Here is an 18,305-nt window from a genome sequence, read left to right as displayed (position 1 = left end):
CTCTTCTTCTTCTTCTTCTTCTCCCTCTTTTCTCTCCCGGTTTGGCAAGTGATGTGGTAATTCCAGCCATTAGATAGATTGAGTTTGGTCTGAATTGGCCACTTGTCAAATTTCAGTGTTAAAGTCAATCATACACTCCTATGCATATGCATTTTCTTTCAACCTTATTTCTCCATTTGTTTTCAACCATTTTCCCAAAAATTTGACATTTTAAAGAATTTTGAAAGTTTTATTTCATCAGTCCTGAAATCCATTAGAGTTGAAACTTGACATTGTGAGTAGGGGATCCAGGTCCCAACTGCCACGATATTTGAAGTCCAGTGCCATACAAGGATGAGCTGTGCAAGAAACAAAAGGCAATACCCTTGCCTTCTTGGTCTGACAATGGAAAATGTCTTTGACATGGCCCTTATAAGGCAATATGGGCCAACTGTTTAGGTCACATGATGCAGATTCAAAGACCTACATCTGCATGAAGAAGAAGAAGCAGCCCTAGGACCAGGGCTGACAGTGTTTGGAGCCTTAGTTTATTTCTAGACTTTGTTTATTTTCAAGTCTATTTGTAAACTTCAATTGAACCGGTTCAGACCATGGTTCAATTTAAGTGTTTTAATCCTATTGGTTGCTTAGGAATTTTTTTATTTAAGTTGTTTAGCCTTTAATTTAAGTTGTCCCACCCTCCACGATTTATGTGGGGAGGGTGATATATATTTGTAATAGGAATTTAGCCAAGGATTCAAACTCCTAGGCTGAATAGGATTTGGGCCATTGGCCATGCTATAAATAAACAAATTATGGGAGGCTCCCCCACAATTCAGACTTAAAAAAATTAGCTTTCTACTTGCTCGATCGAGTGTGCCTTGTGAGTAATATCAAGGTCAAGGGATTGGTGGATCTCCAGTTGACTCCTTACGTCTTGTAGACCGCGAGGATCTGCTACTCATCTCCTTGCATCTTGTGGATCGGGAGGACCTATCTTCTATCTTTAAAGCTGCTGCCATTGAAGATCTGCAACTACAAATAAGTAGTTTACAGTTTTAACAATCACCCTTCTTCTCCTAATCCTCTAACCGAGCCCCATCAATCCCCAATATCATCCCCTCCATTAATCCCAATTGATCCATTAAACTCTAGGTCATCTTCATTCTGTCCAGCGTTATTCCACCATTGGAACTCATTCAAATTTCAACCACAACATCCCCATAGTAACCCCTACACTCGATCCTAGCTTCTGCCCTAAACCCATCATCAAAGCCCTAATCCCCCTCATCTCCATAAAACCCCAAAACCTTAAATTTCCACCTAGACTAATCCAACCATCAAAACCTTCCCATATTACAATCGAACCATCCCCCCTAGCACTCGATCCAAAGCCCATCCCAGAATTACTATCCTAAACCCTAGTTTCACCTATTTTTCTATTTCCCAAAACCCAAAACCCGAAACCCGAAACCTTAATTTTCTGATTTTTAAATTCTCACTCAAACCTCACTAATCCTAGCTCATTAGACTCCCCTAAACCTGCCCAGCTTTACCATATAAGATCCATCTTTATTACCCTAAACATAACCCTAATTTGACCTAAATCCTCAAACCTACCCCATCGCCCAGCAGTTTGAAAGGTCGTGGTTACTTGGCTCCTAGTAGATCACTTATCTATCTAGGACTACATTATCACATGGAGGCCAATTTTTCTAATGCAACCAGGTGGGTCACTATTTAGGTTGATTATGTGACAAGTTTTAGGACCTACTTAACATATGGCTCATCATGTATATAGCTCTTCTGGCCCTGTATTTTCAAATGTTAAACCAATCTGTCCAAAGTTGACTTTTATATCATTTTCCAAAGCTTCAGATCATCACCCCATGGTAAAATGCCATTTGGCTGAAACTAGGTGCTAACATGGACAGCATGCATGCCCACAAAATTAGAACACCTGATAGCCTTGTGGCAAATATTTACGCCCATCTTGCCAAGCTTCCCTTAAACAGGTTGTGAAGGCCATTATTACTATCATCATCGTTAGGGAGATAGTTCTCTCGACATGCCGAAAGTAGTTTTTGCTATTGTGATAGAATGAACATATTACTTATTCATGTTTGATCTACAGTTGGAGAAGACCAAGCTTTGAAACACAAAGCTTCCCTCTATGGCTCCAGCTTCTACTGTAGTTGCTAGCAATGTTGATTGAAAACCCACAATGGACACTACTAATGGAATACTAAATGATGTCAAAAACCATGTTTGGAACCTCTATTCGTAGCTTTCATTGAGACCACATAACTTAGAATCTATATGTATAATTCCACTTAAAATATCACCAAGCACCTCTTATTGAATTTCAATCTCTTCCAAGAGTTTTATAGACAACCAAAATCTATTTACCATTTCATTGATTTTGACTTCAATCCAACATCCACAACTGACTGAAAACTTTCACCACATTTTGCCATTGTTCTGAAGACTTTGTAACACCGCGCTTCTGATGACTTAGAATATCTTTCATTCTTTTGATCCTCCAATGGGAAAACTTGAAAATTTCAAGTGTTTTGGTGTGAAAAAACAGTTAAAAGGAGGCTTATATCACTTTTCTATAACAGTGGATGCTACATCTTAGATTAACAGTAATCTGTGTTTCTCTCTGGCTTCTTGAATAACTTTCTCATCTTATATGATAGTAGGAACGGAGTGGCTATTTGAGGAAAATCATATGATTCTGTGGTGAATCCAATCAATACCTTGTGGTGGGTACTGCTGCCCTTTTTCTCGTCTTCAATACAGTACTGATCTGTCCTTACATTCTCTGCAATTCTGCCCAGTTTAGTTCCTGCGATTCCTCAGTCCTATCCTCACTAAGACTGCTGATTTGAGGGTGATCTACATTACTGATTTAGAATCTGGTTTCAGAACTTTCAATTGACTGTACCCTCATCTGTACTCTGCTTTTAAATGCTGATTCTGTTGAATATTTGATACAGTCCAACTTCGAGTAGGATTGATCTTTTAGACTTGAATTCTGAAATTGACAAATGCTGTTTTCTGATCTGTTGGGTCTGAAATTGATAGTAAATATGAATATTCTGTTGGACTATATAAATCTGCAATCTGATCATTATTCTGATCCAAGGTTTGACAGATTTAGCCCTATCCTAGTGTCACTAGGAATCCTTCATAAGTTCAGATCCAGCCATTGGATCTTGCTGCGATTTTCAACATAACTTGCACCCTCTAAAGAGGAAAACTCTACCAGGCTGAAGATGATCAGATTAGTTGATTTGATTCTGTGTTTTCCCCTAATTCTAGAATTTGTTCAATCTGTTTCGTTTCTGTTTTGGTACCGGTTTAATATTTAAATTGGAAGTACATTAGTTGTTTTTTCCGTTTCTCAGTTAGGAGATGCCAGGAGGGCTCTATCGGTTCATGCCTATGTCAGCCGAAGGGATTTCATAGCCATGTATGCAAGGTGTGGTCACGTTGAAGAGGCACGTCTGGTTTTTGTTCTTATGAAGGAAAGAGATAGTATCTCAAGGAATTCAATACTTTCAGATTATACTCAGAATGGACGAGCAAGTGAAGCTGTGTTACTTTCTGATCAAATATAGTTTTCTAGGGTGAATCCCAACCAAGTTACTGCAGTAATTGCATTCTCTACTTGTGCTTACTCTTGTTTTTTTCCTCTATTTTTTTGTTAATAAATTCCAACCCAATTTTCTTTGCCAATCAAACAGCAGAGAATTTTTTTTTGCTTTTCTGTTATTTTCATTTCTTTTCAGCATCATTTAGGGAAGATATGGTGCAAATTAGCGGTGTTATAATGACAGAGGGAAGGCCAAAAAGTGACTTTGGCATGAAATGGTGAGAAAAGTCATAGTCCGTGCAACTTAACTGCAGGTATATCCTTCAATGGAGTGACAAGAGAGGGAAAGTTGATTGCTATGTTTTGGTAATGTGCAATGAAGATCAATAAATGCACAACATAGGAGTGATATGGTAGTACAAATTGATGGTGTAAAAGGGGCAAAAGGAAGGCGAAAAATGACTTGGGTTGAAGTGGTGAGAGTATTTGTAATTAACAGCAGATATGTCCTTTCGTGTATTGTAATGTTTGAACAGGAATTGTGTTGCAGAAGCGAAGCAGTTGGGATAGAACTCGGTGAGTTAAGTTGTGTAGTATTTGCACTTCTTTCTTTTCATACCATTGCAAAGCTTAACTAGTCTGTTTCAACAAGACAAAATGATGCGGTTGGGAATGATCTTTATAACTTATTGCGGAAAATACTGGAAAGGTGTGAAACTATGGAGCAATTACTTGTTTGAATTGTTTGCCAGTGTGTTAGGTAGACATTGAACTTGGAGGTCCATATCCTCTTTCCAATTCCTTATAGTTTTCCAGTAGGAATTTTTTTTTTTTTTTTTAAAAACAATTTCTGGTGTGATCATGTTATGTTCATTGCGGCTGTCTTTGAAGATAGTACATAGTAGTCCAACAAGATATATGATTTTAGAGGGTAGTTGGTTGTAAGAAGACATACTAATTCAGAGATTTCGTCCAAGTAGAAGATACTAAGGAATTTAGACCATCACATCTACTGAAGGCCAAGCAATTTTCTGCAACCTTGATCTTCTATTGTACCAGAATTGTGGGGATGAAAACTTTTTGTATATGGAATACATTGGAGAATTTTGTAAATGAGTAGGTTTGGGTTTTCGAGCTAGGGTTGCAGTATTTTTTTCAAGAGATTTGAATTTTATTTTTATAGAATTTTAACCCCTTTTGTAGAGGCCCTTGGTGGGCTAGAGCAATTGTGTAGGAGTTTGTGTGAATGCTGCTGCTTTGTGATTATTAATAGAATTTCACTTACCTTTTGAAAAAAAAAAAAAGCTTCTCCATCCTTTTGGCAAGGCAAAGGCATGGCTTCTGAGTTCTAAACAACCTGTAATTTTTCTCTCCAGCTTTTCCCAAATGAATATGGTAATCATCCATCTTTGTCCTTCATCCCATATAATTTTTCCAAGCTTGAAATATATAAATTGATGTTGCCCCACAAGCAAAAATTGCCTACCTCTGTCCCTCTTTTGCCCAGCTAATCAGCAAAAAAATTGGCTGTTCTAAGCCCCAATTAAAAGAATGTTTCATATTGAGGATAGAAATCTATTGGTCGTGTTGTCTGAATTGTGATTGGAATAACCTCTTCCATTAAATATTATTTGCAGTTTTCTAGCTTTCTTTTCTGCTGTTATTTAGTTTTACTGTTTGAGTTTTGCTATTCCAAATTGATTGGGTTGCCTGCGGCTGGACTTCATCTTTATATGAGAAAAGAATGGTAATATCTATTTGTTTTGTTCATATTGCCAATCTGAGAATTGCTTTATGTTTTACTATTGATATCATGAGTGGAGTATCATTGGAGTACATGAGCTAGTAATCGTGATTGCTTGAACTGGATGTTATCAAATTTAGTTCTATTTCTGAAAATCAAACCTGACTGGCTCACTTTTTAAGCTTTAAGATCTCTGGCCTGCTAGAAACTGAGAGGTTATACTTTTCAGAGGGATATTTTTAAGAGAATAATAGTCTACCATTATAGGTTTAAGGAGATATATTAAAGTTGACATCATTTTACAAATCAAAATCAAGTAAAAGACACATAAATCATGCTCAAGAGGCTTATGTAAAGAAATTGTATACCGTACAGTATCGTATTTTGTGGGTACTCAATGCCATTTTAATAGTTGTTACTACAATGAAGCATCCATGATGCCTAATACTGTGATTCCTCCAAAATTTATTTTGTTTTTGGGTTCTTTTTTTGCAGGCCTAGTGTCAAGCTCGTGTTGAAAATGTGAGCTTCTGCTGTCTGGATTCCTAGGAATGTGAAAAGAAATATACCATCATATCATGGAATATATAGCTGCGAGAGAATGTTGCAATGTTATTCTATTTATTGGTATTATAGATATCTTTTTCAGGGATACAATATGATCAAGCGCTTCAAGCACACTTATAAATCATTACAGTTCAATTCTCGGTCAATCTCAGCTGTAAATCCCAAAGTTTACTCAGGACATTTTGAAGATTTTCTCAGCAAAGTTTCCAGCAGAGGACTTGGACTTCATGATTGTTACAGGTACTCTTTAACATTAATGTACAAGTAATCTTACTGATAAGAAGTGTTTTTTATCCATTGGTCATGCTTCTGTAGGGAGCTGATGGTAGTAGTGCTAGTGCCCCTTGGAGAACTTGAATTGTAAATAACACTACATGTGTCCCATTTTTCAAAGAATGATCAGCAATCTTCAATTTTGATGAGTCTTGGGGATGGTTCAGAAAATAACTCTACTTACCACCATAGACACTGGTGACATCTATTTCCAGTCATTTTAAAGAAGTTAGCTTAATCAAAACTGAGAATTGTGTATTATATGACAATATTGTGCCCTAAATTTTCTTTCAAGTGTACATAGTGACTCAAAATTTTTCTTGTGAAGCTTTTAGGTGATATATTTGGTTATGCATTATAATTTAAAAAAAAAAAAAAAAAAAAAAAGGGGGAAAGAGAACGCTACCTGTGCGCATGCGATAGGTTGCCCCTTACGCTCAGACACATGGGTGGACAAAATGACCACCGCACCCCTGGGAAATTCCACCTTTCCATGGGTTGTGGCGGTCAATATCACAAGGGTTCTTGAGATACTGGGAGTTGTAGAGCTATACTCCCACATCAGTTTGTTCACGTTCTTGATGTTGTCACATACTTGAGGAGTTTTCTCAATTTAATGCCTCAAAGTTTCAGGTTAGACCTTTCAAAATAGTATCAGAGTTGTCGGTATATATATAGTCAAATATGTCTAAGTTATACATGAGAGGAAGTGTCAAGATGTTGAGAGTTATAGAGGTATAGTCCAATCAACTGTTTACGAGTTCAATGTTCAGATGGATGAGAAATTATATCAGTCTTACTGTTCATCTTCTGAATTCCAATACAATCTAAGAGATGCCCTAAGATATTTGAACCGATATTATTAATTATTAATTAAAGGCAAACTGGATATTAAAATCCTAGGATTTCTCCAGGAAAAGCCATCGACAAAAATCTCAGCTTTGGTTAAGATCTTCATGGGTCCCGTTTCGGTAATAATATAAACAGGGCCCACAGCGGGAGAATTAAAAAAAAAAAAATGTATCTCGTTGCTTAGATTATCTTGTCCGTATCATGCCTATATGGGCAAGTGAAACGTAACGTCCATTTCTATGCTTTTTTAGTCTGTTTGTTTGCTATTTTTTGTGTATACATTTTCTCTTCTGGCTTGCAAAGTTGTGTTTCCCGTGTTTCCGTTGGACCACACAAATGGTTGTTTCAACTCTCAGTCTCAACTCTAACTTGAATGATCGTTTGTTCCCTTTCAAGGCCTTGAGTGGAACCGAGCTTGCAAAATGGTATTTTCCTAATTCTTATTAGAAATTGTATCGGGTATGAGCTTTTCATGGTGTATCCCATTTTATTTAATATGTATCATAATTAGATTCATTTATTGTTAGTTTAAAATGTATATGAGATGAAGTGTTGAGATGTTAAGAATAATAAAAGTATAGTCTCACATCGGTTATTTTGGACTTTAAATGTCTAAATATATCATTATTATATTTATCTAATATCTTAAGTTTTTTGGATTGAAACTTAAACGTGTCTTAAATATATCAGGATTATCTAAGACCTCAAAATGTCTTCATAGATACAATCATTTTTTTTTTTAAATTAAACCATTTCAACTAACCCTCTTTATCTTATTTTATTTTGTTGGCCAAGCTGGAAGCAATTACAAACAGAAGAAAGTAAAAAAGGCAAGTTGGGGGATTTGAGTCCTCTGTAGCGCAACATAATGTGTAGCATCCCATTAGATGGCCCACAGTGATCGGATACACAGCTTAACACACAGGTGGGGTGTTGGACTGCATGCCCAAACACTGTGAGCCATGGGATGTGCGCTACACTCTGTGTCGCACTAAAGAGGAGCCCAACGCCAAGTTGGGTCCAGCCAATTCTTTTTATTGGCATTTATCCCCTACATTGCTAGCTGCTCTCACAGGCTTAAAACACTGTTCGACTTGGAGCGATGTGGAGGAGTGGTAGAGGGCTTAGGCCTTAGGATTTAGTGATGTAACAGACTTGGTATTAAATTTATTATCCATTTTAATAATATGATTAGCAAAAGAAAAAAAATCTGAGGTAATTATACAATCAGTGTTACAAATTTTTATTTTTATTTTTTTTTCTAAAAAGCTGTTTGCGAGTCTTCATGATTTATATGATTCAAGGAATTTTCAAACTCATAGACCGAAGATTTACAAAGCTTGCAGCAAAAGCCAAACGTGACCTTATTGGTGGTTGGACTTGAATATGAACTCCCACACTGTTTAAGAGTAGTTCGGTACAACTAAGTCTAAGGCTCTAAGCTTCTTACCCTCTAACCTCTTTAAGGTAAATAAAGCTAACAATGTCAAATAATTGTAAGACGTTAGGGCATATTGGCCTAAGATAGTATTATTATCATTTAAGGCCGGTAATAAGAAAGAACTAGGGTTTTAGGTATCGGTATTGTATCGACTAGTCAAAACATATTGGTATTGGTATTGACATTGACATCTGTAATAAACGGAGTCGTTAAATCACCAAGTTTTCTAAAAGACGAATCGAGTCAAAAAACCTGATTTTCTAACTATGATCATGTGTGATGGTTTATACCTTAAGGTCAGACTTTAAGATGTTCACAACTACCAATTAAACTAAGTCTTTAGTTCATACGGTTGTTACACTATATATATATTTTTTTGAATGAGAATTTGAAAATAAACATCTAAATACTTTTACGTTATGTGTATTGAATCGAAACATGATGAGAATTTTACATGATAGATCGTCTATTCTATATTTGCACAAGACTCTCAGCATTGGTGATCTGATATTTAGACTTAAAGGTCATTACTGTTGTAGATGGGCTTTGTGTATTTTGACGTAGCAAAAGTTAATATCAATACTGGCTAATTGTGATTAGGGCTGATCCAATGGTCCGTTTGGTGGACGGGGTTTGTTCATGTTCTCCAAGACTCAAAACGAGAAAGCAGCAAAGGGAGAACTGTCTTCAAGTCTACATGAACGAACTAGTACGAGCCCTGGACAGTTGACAGGTTTTATTGTGTTAAAGCTACAGTCTTTTTTTTCCTTCTTTTTGGGGGGGGGCTTAAAACTACAGTTATAAGCCGAAGAAATGAATAATATTCCTAAAGTTAGGACTAATTATGAGAAAAGTTCATAAAAAAAATTAGGGAAATTTACACTCCTAATAATTTTCTTTACTTTTAGAAACAAAGACACGCATGTGGGAGAGAGAGAGAGAGAGAGAGAAAAGAAAAAAACCTTTGGTTGCAGAGAATCGAAGAACAGAAAATACTTCAGTGAGCCACCGTTCCTTCGGGGGAGAAAACCCAAAAAGAAAAAGGGTAGAGAAGAGAAGAAGGAAGAAAAATGAAAAAATGGGAAAAAGGAAAGAGGAAGGAGCTTGAACTTTGAGTATTTAAGTTTTGTAAGTTTGAACTTTGGAAGAGAGATGGAAAGAGAAGAAAAAAGTGGAGATGGGGCAGCAGAAAAGCAGGAATTTCTAGGGATAAAGTTGAAACGCGGGATTTTGGTAGGGAAAAGAGGGGGCCCTTGCACTCCAGTGCCCACCTGGAAATTTGAGGGTGCGCAAGATACCACCATTAAAGACCCTCTCCCTCTACCTCCCACGGTCTCTGCTAGAAAGCTCGCTGCAAACCTTTGGGAGCTCCATTACTTGCCTCTTTCTGAAATGAGTAAGGGTGATCTCAAGCTTCGCCGCCACAAAAATAAGGGACTTGAGCTTCCAACCCATTTGGCCGATCCTTCTCATAGTCCTCCCCCTGCCCAGGTAGATCCTTAGAGCACTCCCGCCCCCCCCCTTCTTTCATGGCTCATTATTTTATTTATTTCTCATTTTTATGTGTCTCCTCCCTCTTGAACTTCGACTAGCTCTTCTGTTTGATGGGTTTATTAGCTGGGTCTTGTTACCTTTCTTAATTCTTTTTTTTTTTTTTTTTGGGTATCTTATATTATGTTCAGTGAGTTCATTTGTGTTCCCTCCTTTTACTATTTACTTCCTCCGATTTGTTGATGATGTTGCAAATTATCCATGTAATTAATTAATGGGTTTTGTTTATCTAGCTGTCGATTTCACTTCCGTAGTTTTCTTAAATCTTTTATTAACTCTTTTCTATATACTTTCAAATCTTGCTTTTGGGGTTCATTCTTTGCTGGGTTTATCTCATGTTTATGAAATATAATAGAGTAATTTCTTTTAGTTCCTGCTGTATCAGTAGTCCTTTTGTTTGATCCTCGTTGATTTATGGGCTTATGGAATTCATGATTTCCTTTCACCTCTCAGGTTTATTTAATTTCATATTTCATTTTATTTTTTTGGTTTGTTTTAGTTGATTTCAGTGGATACTGTTCTGATATTTCTACTGATTGGGGATTGGAGGTTATCAGGACATATCCGGTTTCTTCGATGTTTGTTATTTATTAACCTTTTTCAGTTTTTTTAATCGTCTTTTTCTTTTACTGTTTACTCTTCTTGATTGGCGACTTCCACTGAGATAGGCTCTTGGTCCTGCATTTGGTCCAATTCGATGACAAAAATGTTAAATTTTGAATAAAACTTCCCTTTAAATTTATCCTTTTATGTTCAAGAATGATGGGTTTGCTTCATGCATGATATTTATTTTACTCAATAATGAATTGAAATCATTATGATTGAAGTATTTTTCTCTAAGCTTGACTAGTCAGTAGCCAGTATCCAAAAACAGTGAAATCATTAGCCTACTCTGTAAATTTGTACAGAATGGTGTCAACTTGTTGATCAATGGTTGTTGCTGATTTATGTTCTTGCTTCTAAGTAAATTGAAACCTCAGACACAGGGAAAGGAAAATATTTATTTTTTAATCCTGGTAAAATTTGTTGCCAAACCTCTGTATGCTTTTGCCGTTAAATGTTTGCAGTTTCTCATTCATCGGGGGAAGGAAATCGATAATAATTTCTCACATTAAATCTTGTTTTAGTGGATGGTAATAATATTGGACCTGAATTTTCTCATCCACAATAAGTGATGCACCATTGAATTAAAGACATAGTCCACCCATTCAGTGATCCAATCATTAACTTGGCGGGTTACCTTCCGGGTTGGTACGACCCTATAACTGGCTTTACCAGAAGTATGGCTCTTTCGGCCAAAGAAAAAGCAAGTCTTTGAATAGTTTTGCAGCTTCGACTGACCTCAAAGTGAACCTGGGTGATTTAACTTGAAATCGAATAAGGTGATTTGGTAGTTTGGGACCTTTGGTTTGGGCTTGAGCTGAAAAATCACATCCTTCACTGAAGGTGAGGTGGGGTGGGTGGAAGTGATGGGTTTCTAGAAGCCTAACGTTACTAGGTTCAGAATCCAATGACACCAGAATTGCAGTTACAGGTTTAGAAACCAGATTTCAAGAGAAATTTGATAACTAAGAATAAAAAACTCAGATGAAGGGAAACCTTGGTCAAATGTCTGATTTGAAGAGGGGAACAACTCAAAAGATGAGTTTGATCTGATGGTCTGATCTGTAGTTATCATAGATATCAAGGTGTCGCCTAGGCAGGCACCTTGGTCACCTTGCATCCAGGCTCCTCCAACACCTTGGGTCGCCGAGACGCCATGACAACTATGGTAGTTATAAAGATATCATATTGAGGATAAGATTCTTTAAAACAGAATTTCAGAATTGACTACTGATAGCAGATCTTAATGAGTTCTAAACAGTAGAGCATCAATACACTAACAAATTTCAGCAATAACGTAAGGATACTAATCTGAACAGAAAATCAATTCTGATCTTTGACTAGAGTAGAACTAGGAATCCAACTAGAAGTAGGATCCTAAGAAAACAACTAGAAGTAAGACTCTAGGAAAACAACACAAAAAACATATTTTGAACTGTGGGTGTGTTTAGAATGTAATCCGATTGCCAAATATGAAATCAGATTTGATATCCCAGATGTAAACTATAGAGAACTGGAATTGCAGGTAGGTATGCATAAAGGGCGTACACAGTGCACCAGGCTCCCGCCACTGCGGGGTCTGGGGAGGGTCATAATGTATGCAGCCTTACCCCCGCTTTCGCAAAGAGGCTGTTTCCAAACTCGAACCCATAACCACTTGGTCACAATGGAGCAACCTTACCATTGCACCAAGGCCCGCCGCCCTCAGGTAGGTATGCATAAAAACAGAATATAAACTTAAAAATACTAACTTGGTTTGATGGTGGATAAGATGAAGAAGAATGAAAGAAAGATGGGTACTAACCAAGCATCTCACCTAGAACTAGACTAAAATCCCATCAGCCCTACCTTAGCATCTCACAGAACATTGGAGCAAAGCCAACCTTTATTCTTTAAAAACCATTTGGGGAGGGGGGTGATTGTATGGCCTTACATCCTTTAAATAGTAACTAAAGACCAACAATAGGAAAGGAAAGTGTGCTCAGAATAAGGTTGAAAGAAATAGGAAACTCTACTGAGTCTGTATCGTGCACATTTTTGTTTTCAGTTTGTGTTTCTGTTATTCGGAGCTACTTTTAGGTCTTCTTCAAAACTGTGCCAAATCTGTTTTTTTACCGGTTCAATCCAAAAAAACAAAAATACGAACCAGACGACACATACAGGTTTTGTCCCATTTCTGTTCCAAAAAAGTACAAAAAAAACAGAAACAGTTCTTTTGAACATTGCCATACAGACCCTAAAAGACTTGCAATAGAAAAGGAAAGTGTTCTCAGAATAAGGTTGAAAGAAATAGGAAACTCTATCCATAATAGGAATATATGTCCCTTCTAACTAAAATTCTATCTGTACTAGTTAGAATAGCTGTCCCTGATGATTAAAACTCTATTTAATGTAGGAATAGGAGTTCTATTCATACAAGACTATTTTATTCTTAACAATCAAAGAAATAACATAGATACAGTATCTCAAACTAAATTAATATAGTAAATACCTTATTCATGCCTCCTACCCACTATTTAGGCCAATTAAAGTGGCCTATTACAAAAAAAACCCATGGAATAAGCCCGACACATATATAACCCAACGGTCCAACCCAAGGCTTATTTCCAAAAAAATAAGCCCAATTCTGTGTTTTGTCCACATCAGGAAGTCTCAATTAGATTTTTTAACTGTTAGATCCTTATCATATGTTGCGAGGCATACTTTCAATTATGATCTCAGTGTTAAACTTATCCTGATTATACTCAAGTGAACATGATCCTATTCAGGTTGGGTTTAGAGTTTACTAAATTAAACTTCGATTGAGCTGGGGTTGACTTTCGAACTAGGTTCAGTTATGAATCGATTTTTCAGTTCTTATGGTTTGATTTAAGTTATTTCCAAGCCAACCTACTTAGGTTGGAGTTGCACACCATGTAGGAAGTAACTGGTTGGTATGTTTTTCAAGCTACATTCATCATTGAAGAGGTGTCTTTTCTATCGAATATTTTGCATGCTCAATTATTATTATTATTAGCTTAAAACATGTGGTACAATTAATCCTTGTTTCACTTTTCTGTGAACAGCCGGCAAGTGCTAGTAGTTTGAGGAGGCATGTTGCAGCATCTCTGATGCAGCACCATCAGTCAATTGAAAGGAATGGCCGTGCTCTACAGCCTCTTTCTCCCGCAAGTTACAGTAGTTCATTGGAGGTAAACATCCTCTCATATGCCCCCACTCCAATCTCCCCATCCCTTTTTTTTTCCCTACCAAAAGAGCTAATACGAAGGATACAAAACAAATTATAGAAGATGGTCATGACAGTGATAGTAATAATAGTAATAGTAACTATTTGAAACCAATACTGCAACGAAGTCTAGTTTGACTAGGATGAGTCCAATACAACCCTTATGTAAGGTGAGAGAGAGTTCATATCAGCCTAGTAAATTAGATTGATTCAACCGTTGCGATATTTTTTTCAGAGTGTCAGTGCAGTGACGTTTTAGTAGGTTAAACTGGTTTTGAATTTGGGTAGGATCTATGGTACAACAACAACAAAGCCTTATCCCAACTAAATGGGGTCGGCGACATGGATCTTTGCTTGTCAATCAGTTCTATTCGAAGACATACCTGATATGAGGCCTAAGCTATGCATGTCTTTCCTCACTACTTCTCCAATGGTTAATTTAGGCCTGCCCCTGGCTCCTTTAGTACCTTCAATTGAATCAAATCTCTCTTCCGTACTGGAGCATCCCAATTTGTTTAACATGGCCGTGACACCTCAAACAACTCTCTTGTAGCTTATCATGAATCAGAGCTACTCCCAACTCAGCTCTCATATTGTCATTCCTTCCTTTATCCTTCCTAGTCTTGCCACTCATCCATCTCAACATCCTCATCTCCAGATTTTGTTTACCTTCTAAGGTGACTTAAGAGTCTGTTAATTGCTTCTCCTTCATGTTCTTTGTTGAACTGTGGCTTTATTTGATGCTGATATGTTTTTTTCTGGATGGTTTTCTATACAGAAACCAACTCCTACTTCCTCTTATGTGCTTTAAACAGTTCTAATTGGATTTTGAATTTTAATTTTGTCTTTTGAACTCTTTTATTAGGAGTACTAAATTGGGTTTTTTCCTGTGGGAAAAGTGATTTGGTGGTTTTTATAAGTAGGCCATTCCTAGGCCGAGGCAGTTTGACCTTTATGGTTTTGAAAGAGGTAATTTGTAAGAAAGATATGCTACAAGCCTACAACAAGAGAAGAGGTTTTCCTTTAGTGGGTTGTAGTATTTGAGTATTTTCTCTTTTACTGTTTTCCTTTTTGGGTTTATTCTTTTGTAATGTCTTTTTTGACTAGTGGATGCTTTTGGTAGTAGATTGTCATTGACATGATTCTACTCTAGCCATTGTTAGGCAAATCATTTGGCTCCTTATGCTGCGTGATCAACCCTTTGTCATTTGATTGAGTCCGCCTGTCTATGCATGCTATTTACCATGTAATGCCCCCATATCATAGTTGTCACGGCGGTTAGGCGACCCAAGGCGTTGGATAGGATAAAAAATCAAGGCGACACCTAGTAGGCGACCAAGGTGCCCAAGTCGACCAAAGCGCCTGGACGCCTAGGCAACGCTTTGACACATATACAAAGCAATTTCAGCCCGTTTATACCAGTTTTTTAAAATGCATTTTTGTTCTTTTCAGCTGGCAGCTTATAACCCTGGCCCGGCTTTCACTCCTACTAGTTCTTTAGACCTCAAGGGAAGGCTTGGGGAGGCTGGTTATAGCCTTAAAACATCTACAGAGTTACTGAAGGTATTGAACCGGATTTGGAGCCTTGAAGAACAGCATACATCCAATATAACACTGGTTAAAGCACTTAAAATTGAATTGGATCATGCTCGAACTCAGATCAAAGAGTTGCTGCATGAACAGCAAGCAGACCAACAGGAAATAAATGAGTTGAGGAAGCAAGTTGCTGAGAGCAAAGTGGTCAGAAAGAGCAAGGAGCAAGACCGCATCAAGCTTGCAGTTCAGTCTGTCAGGGATGAGCTAGAAGATGAGAAGAAGTTAAGAAAGCGGTCAGAGAGCCTGCACCGGAAGTTAGCACGAGAGCTGTCAGAGGTTAAATCTGCCTTCTCAAAGGCCCTGAAAGAACTTGAAAGAGAGAGAAAAGCAAGGGCTTTGTTAGAAGACCTATGTGATGAGTTTGCTAGGGGAATAGGAGATTATGATCAGGAAGTGCGGACCCTGAAACACAAATCTGATAAGGATTGTGGTGGCAGGGATGACCCTGACAGATTGGTCCTTCATATTTCCGAGGCATGGCTCGATGAGCGGATGCAGATGAAGCTTGCAGAAGCACGTTGTGATCTCACTGAAAAGAATACAATGGTGGACAAGTTAAGCTCTGAAATAGAGACCTTTCTTCAGGCGAAACGATCTGGTAGTTCTAAAAGCAACGATGTCTGCCCTAAAGATCACAAGGAGAGCTGCTTGCGTCGCCATTCTCTTGAGTCTGTCCACTTGAATGAGGCTGTTAGTGCACCTAAAGATGCAGAAGATGAAAAAGATTCTATTGGTAGTGATTCACACTGTTTTGAAATAAACAAGAGTATCAAGGACAAGGAAACAAATGACTTGTCTCGATCTAATTTTGAAGAAACTGGAGAAGATAATCGGGAAGAAATGAAGTCTAACCCTACAAAGAAAAAGCCTGGCTCCCGTGAAAAGATCAAGGGTCATGATCCTTCCAGCTTGCAATTGCAGTTTGAACAAATTGCCAGGGCAGTATCATGTAATGGAAAGACCCAGTTTATCGATAGGGAGCAGGGTAAAGTGGGAGAAGATGCAAATCCAATTGAAACGAGCATTTCTCAGAAGTTCGAAAACTATGAAGCTACACAAGAGGACAGCCGTGCAAGGAGGAGTAAACGGGATATAAACCATGGATCAAACTTGAACCATGTGATCGGTGACTTAATTAAAAGCGAGTCTTTGGTGGAAGGTGGTAAGTTTCACCTGGAGAGCAATTTCAGGGAAGATTCATGTGGTCGCACGTCATGGAGGGGTCATGCTAGCCCTGTAAGACAATGGATGTCGAGATTTACTTCCCCAGATCTTGACATAGCTGAATCTTCGTCAAAATGGGCACGGGGCTCAAAGGAGAATACTTTGAAAGCGAAGCTACTTGAAGCGAGGTTAGAGGGGCAGCGATCTCGCTTAAAATCTTCCAAAGGTTCTTCCTAGGTTGATGGAAACAATTGGTTCAGCTGACAAATGGAATTCCTGCTAAAAAAAAGTTGTGGTTCATTGTGCATATTGTCCAAGGTACTTCTCTCTAAATTTGAGTGTAATGATGTGGTTTTTGTATGCAATATCCTTTTTTCCCCCCATTTCTGTAATTTTGGGATTTTCCTCTGTATATGAGAATTAGTACATGGTTACAGGCAGGTCATTGTAGAGGTTTTAAGCCTATGGCATTCTATTGAGTTCTTATCACGTCGACTTCTCATGACTCTTACCATGATGGGTAATTTTATTGTCCTAGCAGTTCTACACAGCAAGTGAATCCTCAACTTTGAGATTGTAGGACTTTTTTTTTTGTTTTTCATTTTTTTGGGGGGGGGGGGTGTGTTTCGGAACTGGAACAGAGACATAATAACATGAAGCTCCAATGGGAGGAGCAGAGATACAAAGGAATTAATCAAATGAAATACATGTATGAACTGCTGATACATGAGCTGCCAAATTGTTGCTTCTGGACAGTGGGCATGGACAAGAAACTGTACCAATTCATCTGCCTCTAGATGTTACTGATGTCCTTTACCCAAAAAAAAATGATGGTACTGATGTCATGAAGAACAGGGATTGCAATTGTGGGATGGAGTCTGCTTTCCATAGACAAGTTTTGCACCAACTCACAGCCTCAGAGCTGTGACACTGCAACTGCAAATCCCATGAGTGGTAGATACCCATCTACCACTCATGGGATTTGCAAATGTGTATTTTTTTTATATTTTTTTATGGAGAAAAGGAAAGAGTATAGCATGCATCTCCTGCAATACTTGTTGAGATCTGTTGGTAAATTAGTCATTGATATCAAAATACTTCTTTGAAAAATTGAATTTCAGCAGTAGCTGAACCAACTCGTTTCTCTATGCACAAAATAGAAACTTATCCCCAAGGATAGTGATTGTGAGCTGTTCAGTTGGATCCAAGTGCCACTGAATTTTACATGGAGTTCGCGAGTTCTTTTATATTATACTGAACTACACACACTTCGAATCTGAGTAAAAGCTTAATTCTTCTGTATCTTTGTTTGCAGCCACCATTAAATCTCATCTTATTACCTTCAAGCTCCAACAAAATAACTGACTGAAGTTTGATCGGCACGTACCCTTGCTAAAACAAACAGAGATTTCTTGACTGTGACTTTCTTCCATGTTGATAGCTAGCCAATTCATGGTAATCAACTTGATTTTCTTCTCCATCTAGGAATTTAGGATCAGGAATTCAATGGTGCTAAACCACAAAGGCTTTGGAGCTAACACAGCAGAAGCACCATTGAATTTGATCTGGGCAACTTTGGATCAGGATTGGGCTTACTTTGACCCAACCCATGTCACACATGTGTTTTGGGATCTCTAATCTTTGAGCTTGGAATCTGATGAGATATCAGATGCCCTTAGTTTCTTGGGCTAAACTGGTTTAATTCAAA

The 18,305-nt window shown here is 37.8% G+C and overlaps 1 protein-coding gene across 1 annotated transcript; it reads left to right on the top strand.

Moving 5' to 3' along the window:
• Positions 1–9,411: 9,411 nt before the first annotated feature.
• On the top strand, positions 9,412–17,072 carry LOC122664249 (uncharacterized protein At5g41620-like). The gene is made up of 3 exons (XM_043859995.1): positions 9,412–9,948; positions 13,677–13,802; positions 15,290–17,072. Exons 1-3 carry the CDS (start codon positions 9,610–9,612, stop codon positions 16,832–16,834), a joined length of 2,010 nt encoding a protein of 669 aa, XP_043715930.1. The 5' UTR covers positions 9,412–9,609; the 3' UTR covers positions 16,835–17,072.
• Positions 17,073–18,305: the final 1,233 nt, after the last annotated feature.

The sequence above is a fragment of the Telopea speciosissima genome, chromosome 6 (genome assembly GCF_018873765.1).
Source record: "Telopea speciosissima isolate NSW1024214 ecotype Mountain lineage chromosome 6, Tspe_v1, whole genome shotgun sequence".
Lineage (NCBI taxonomy): Eukaryota > Viridiplantae > Streptophyta > Magnoliopsida > Proteales > Proteaceae > Telopea > Telopea speciosissima.
This window is presented reverse-complemented; position numbering and strand designations above follow the sequence as displayed.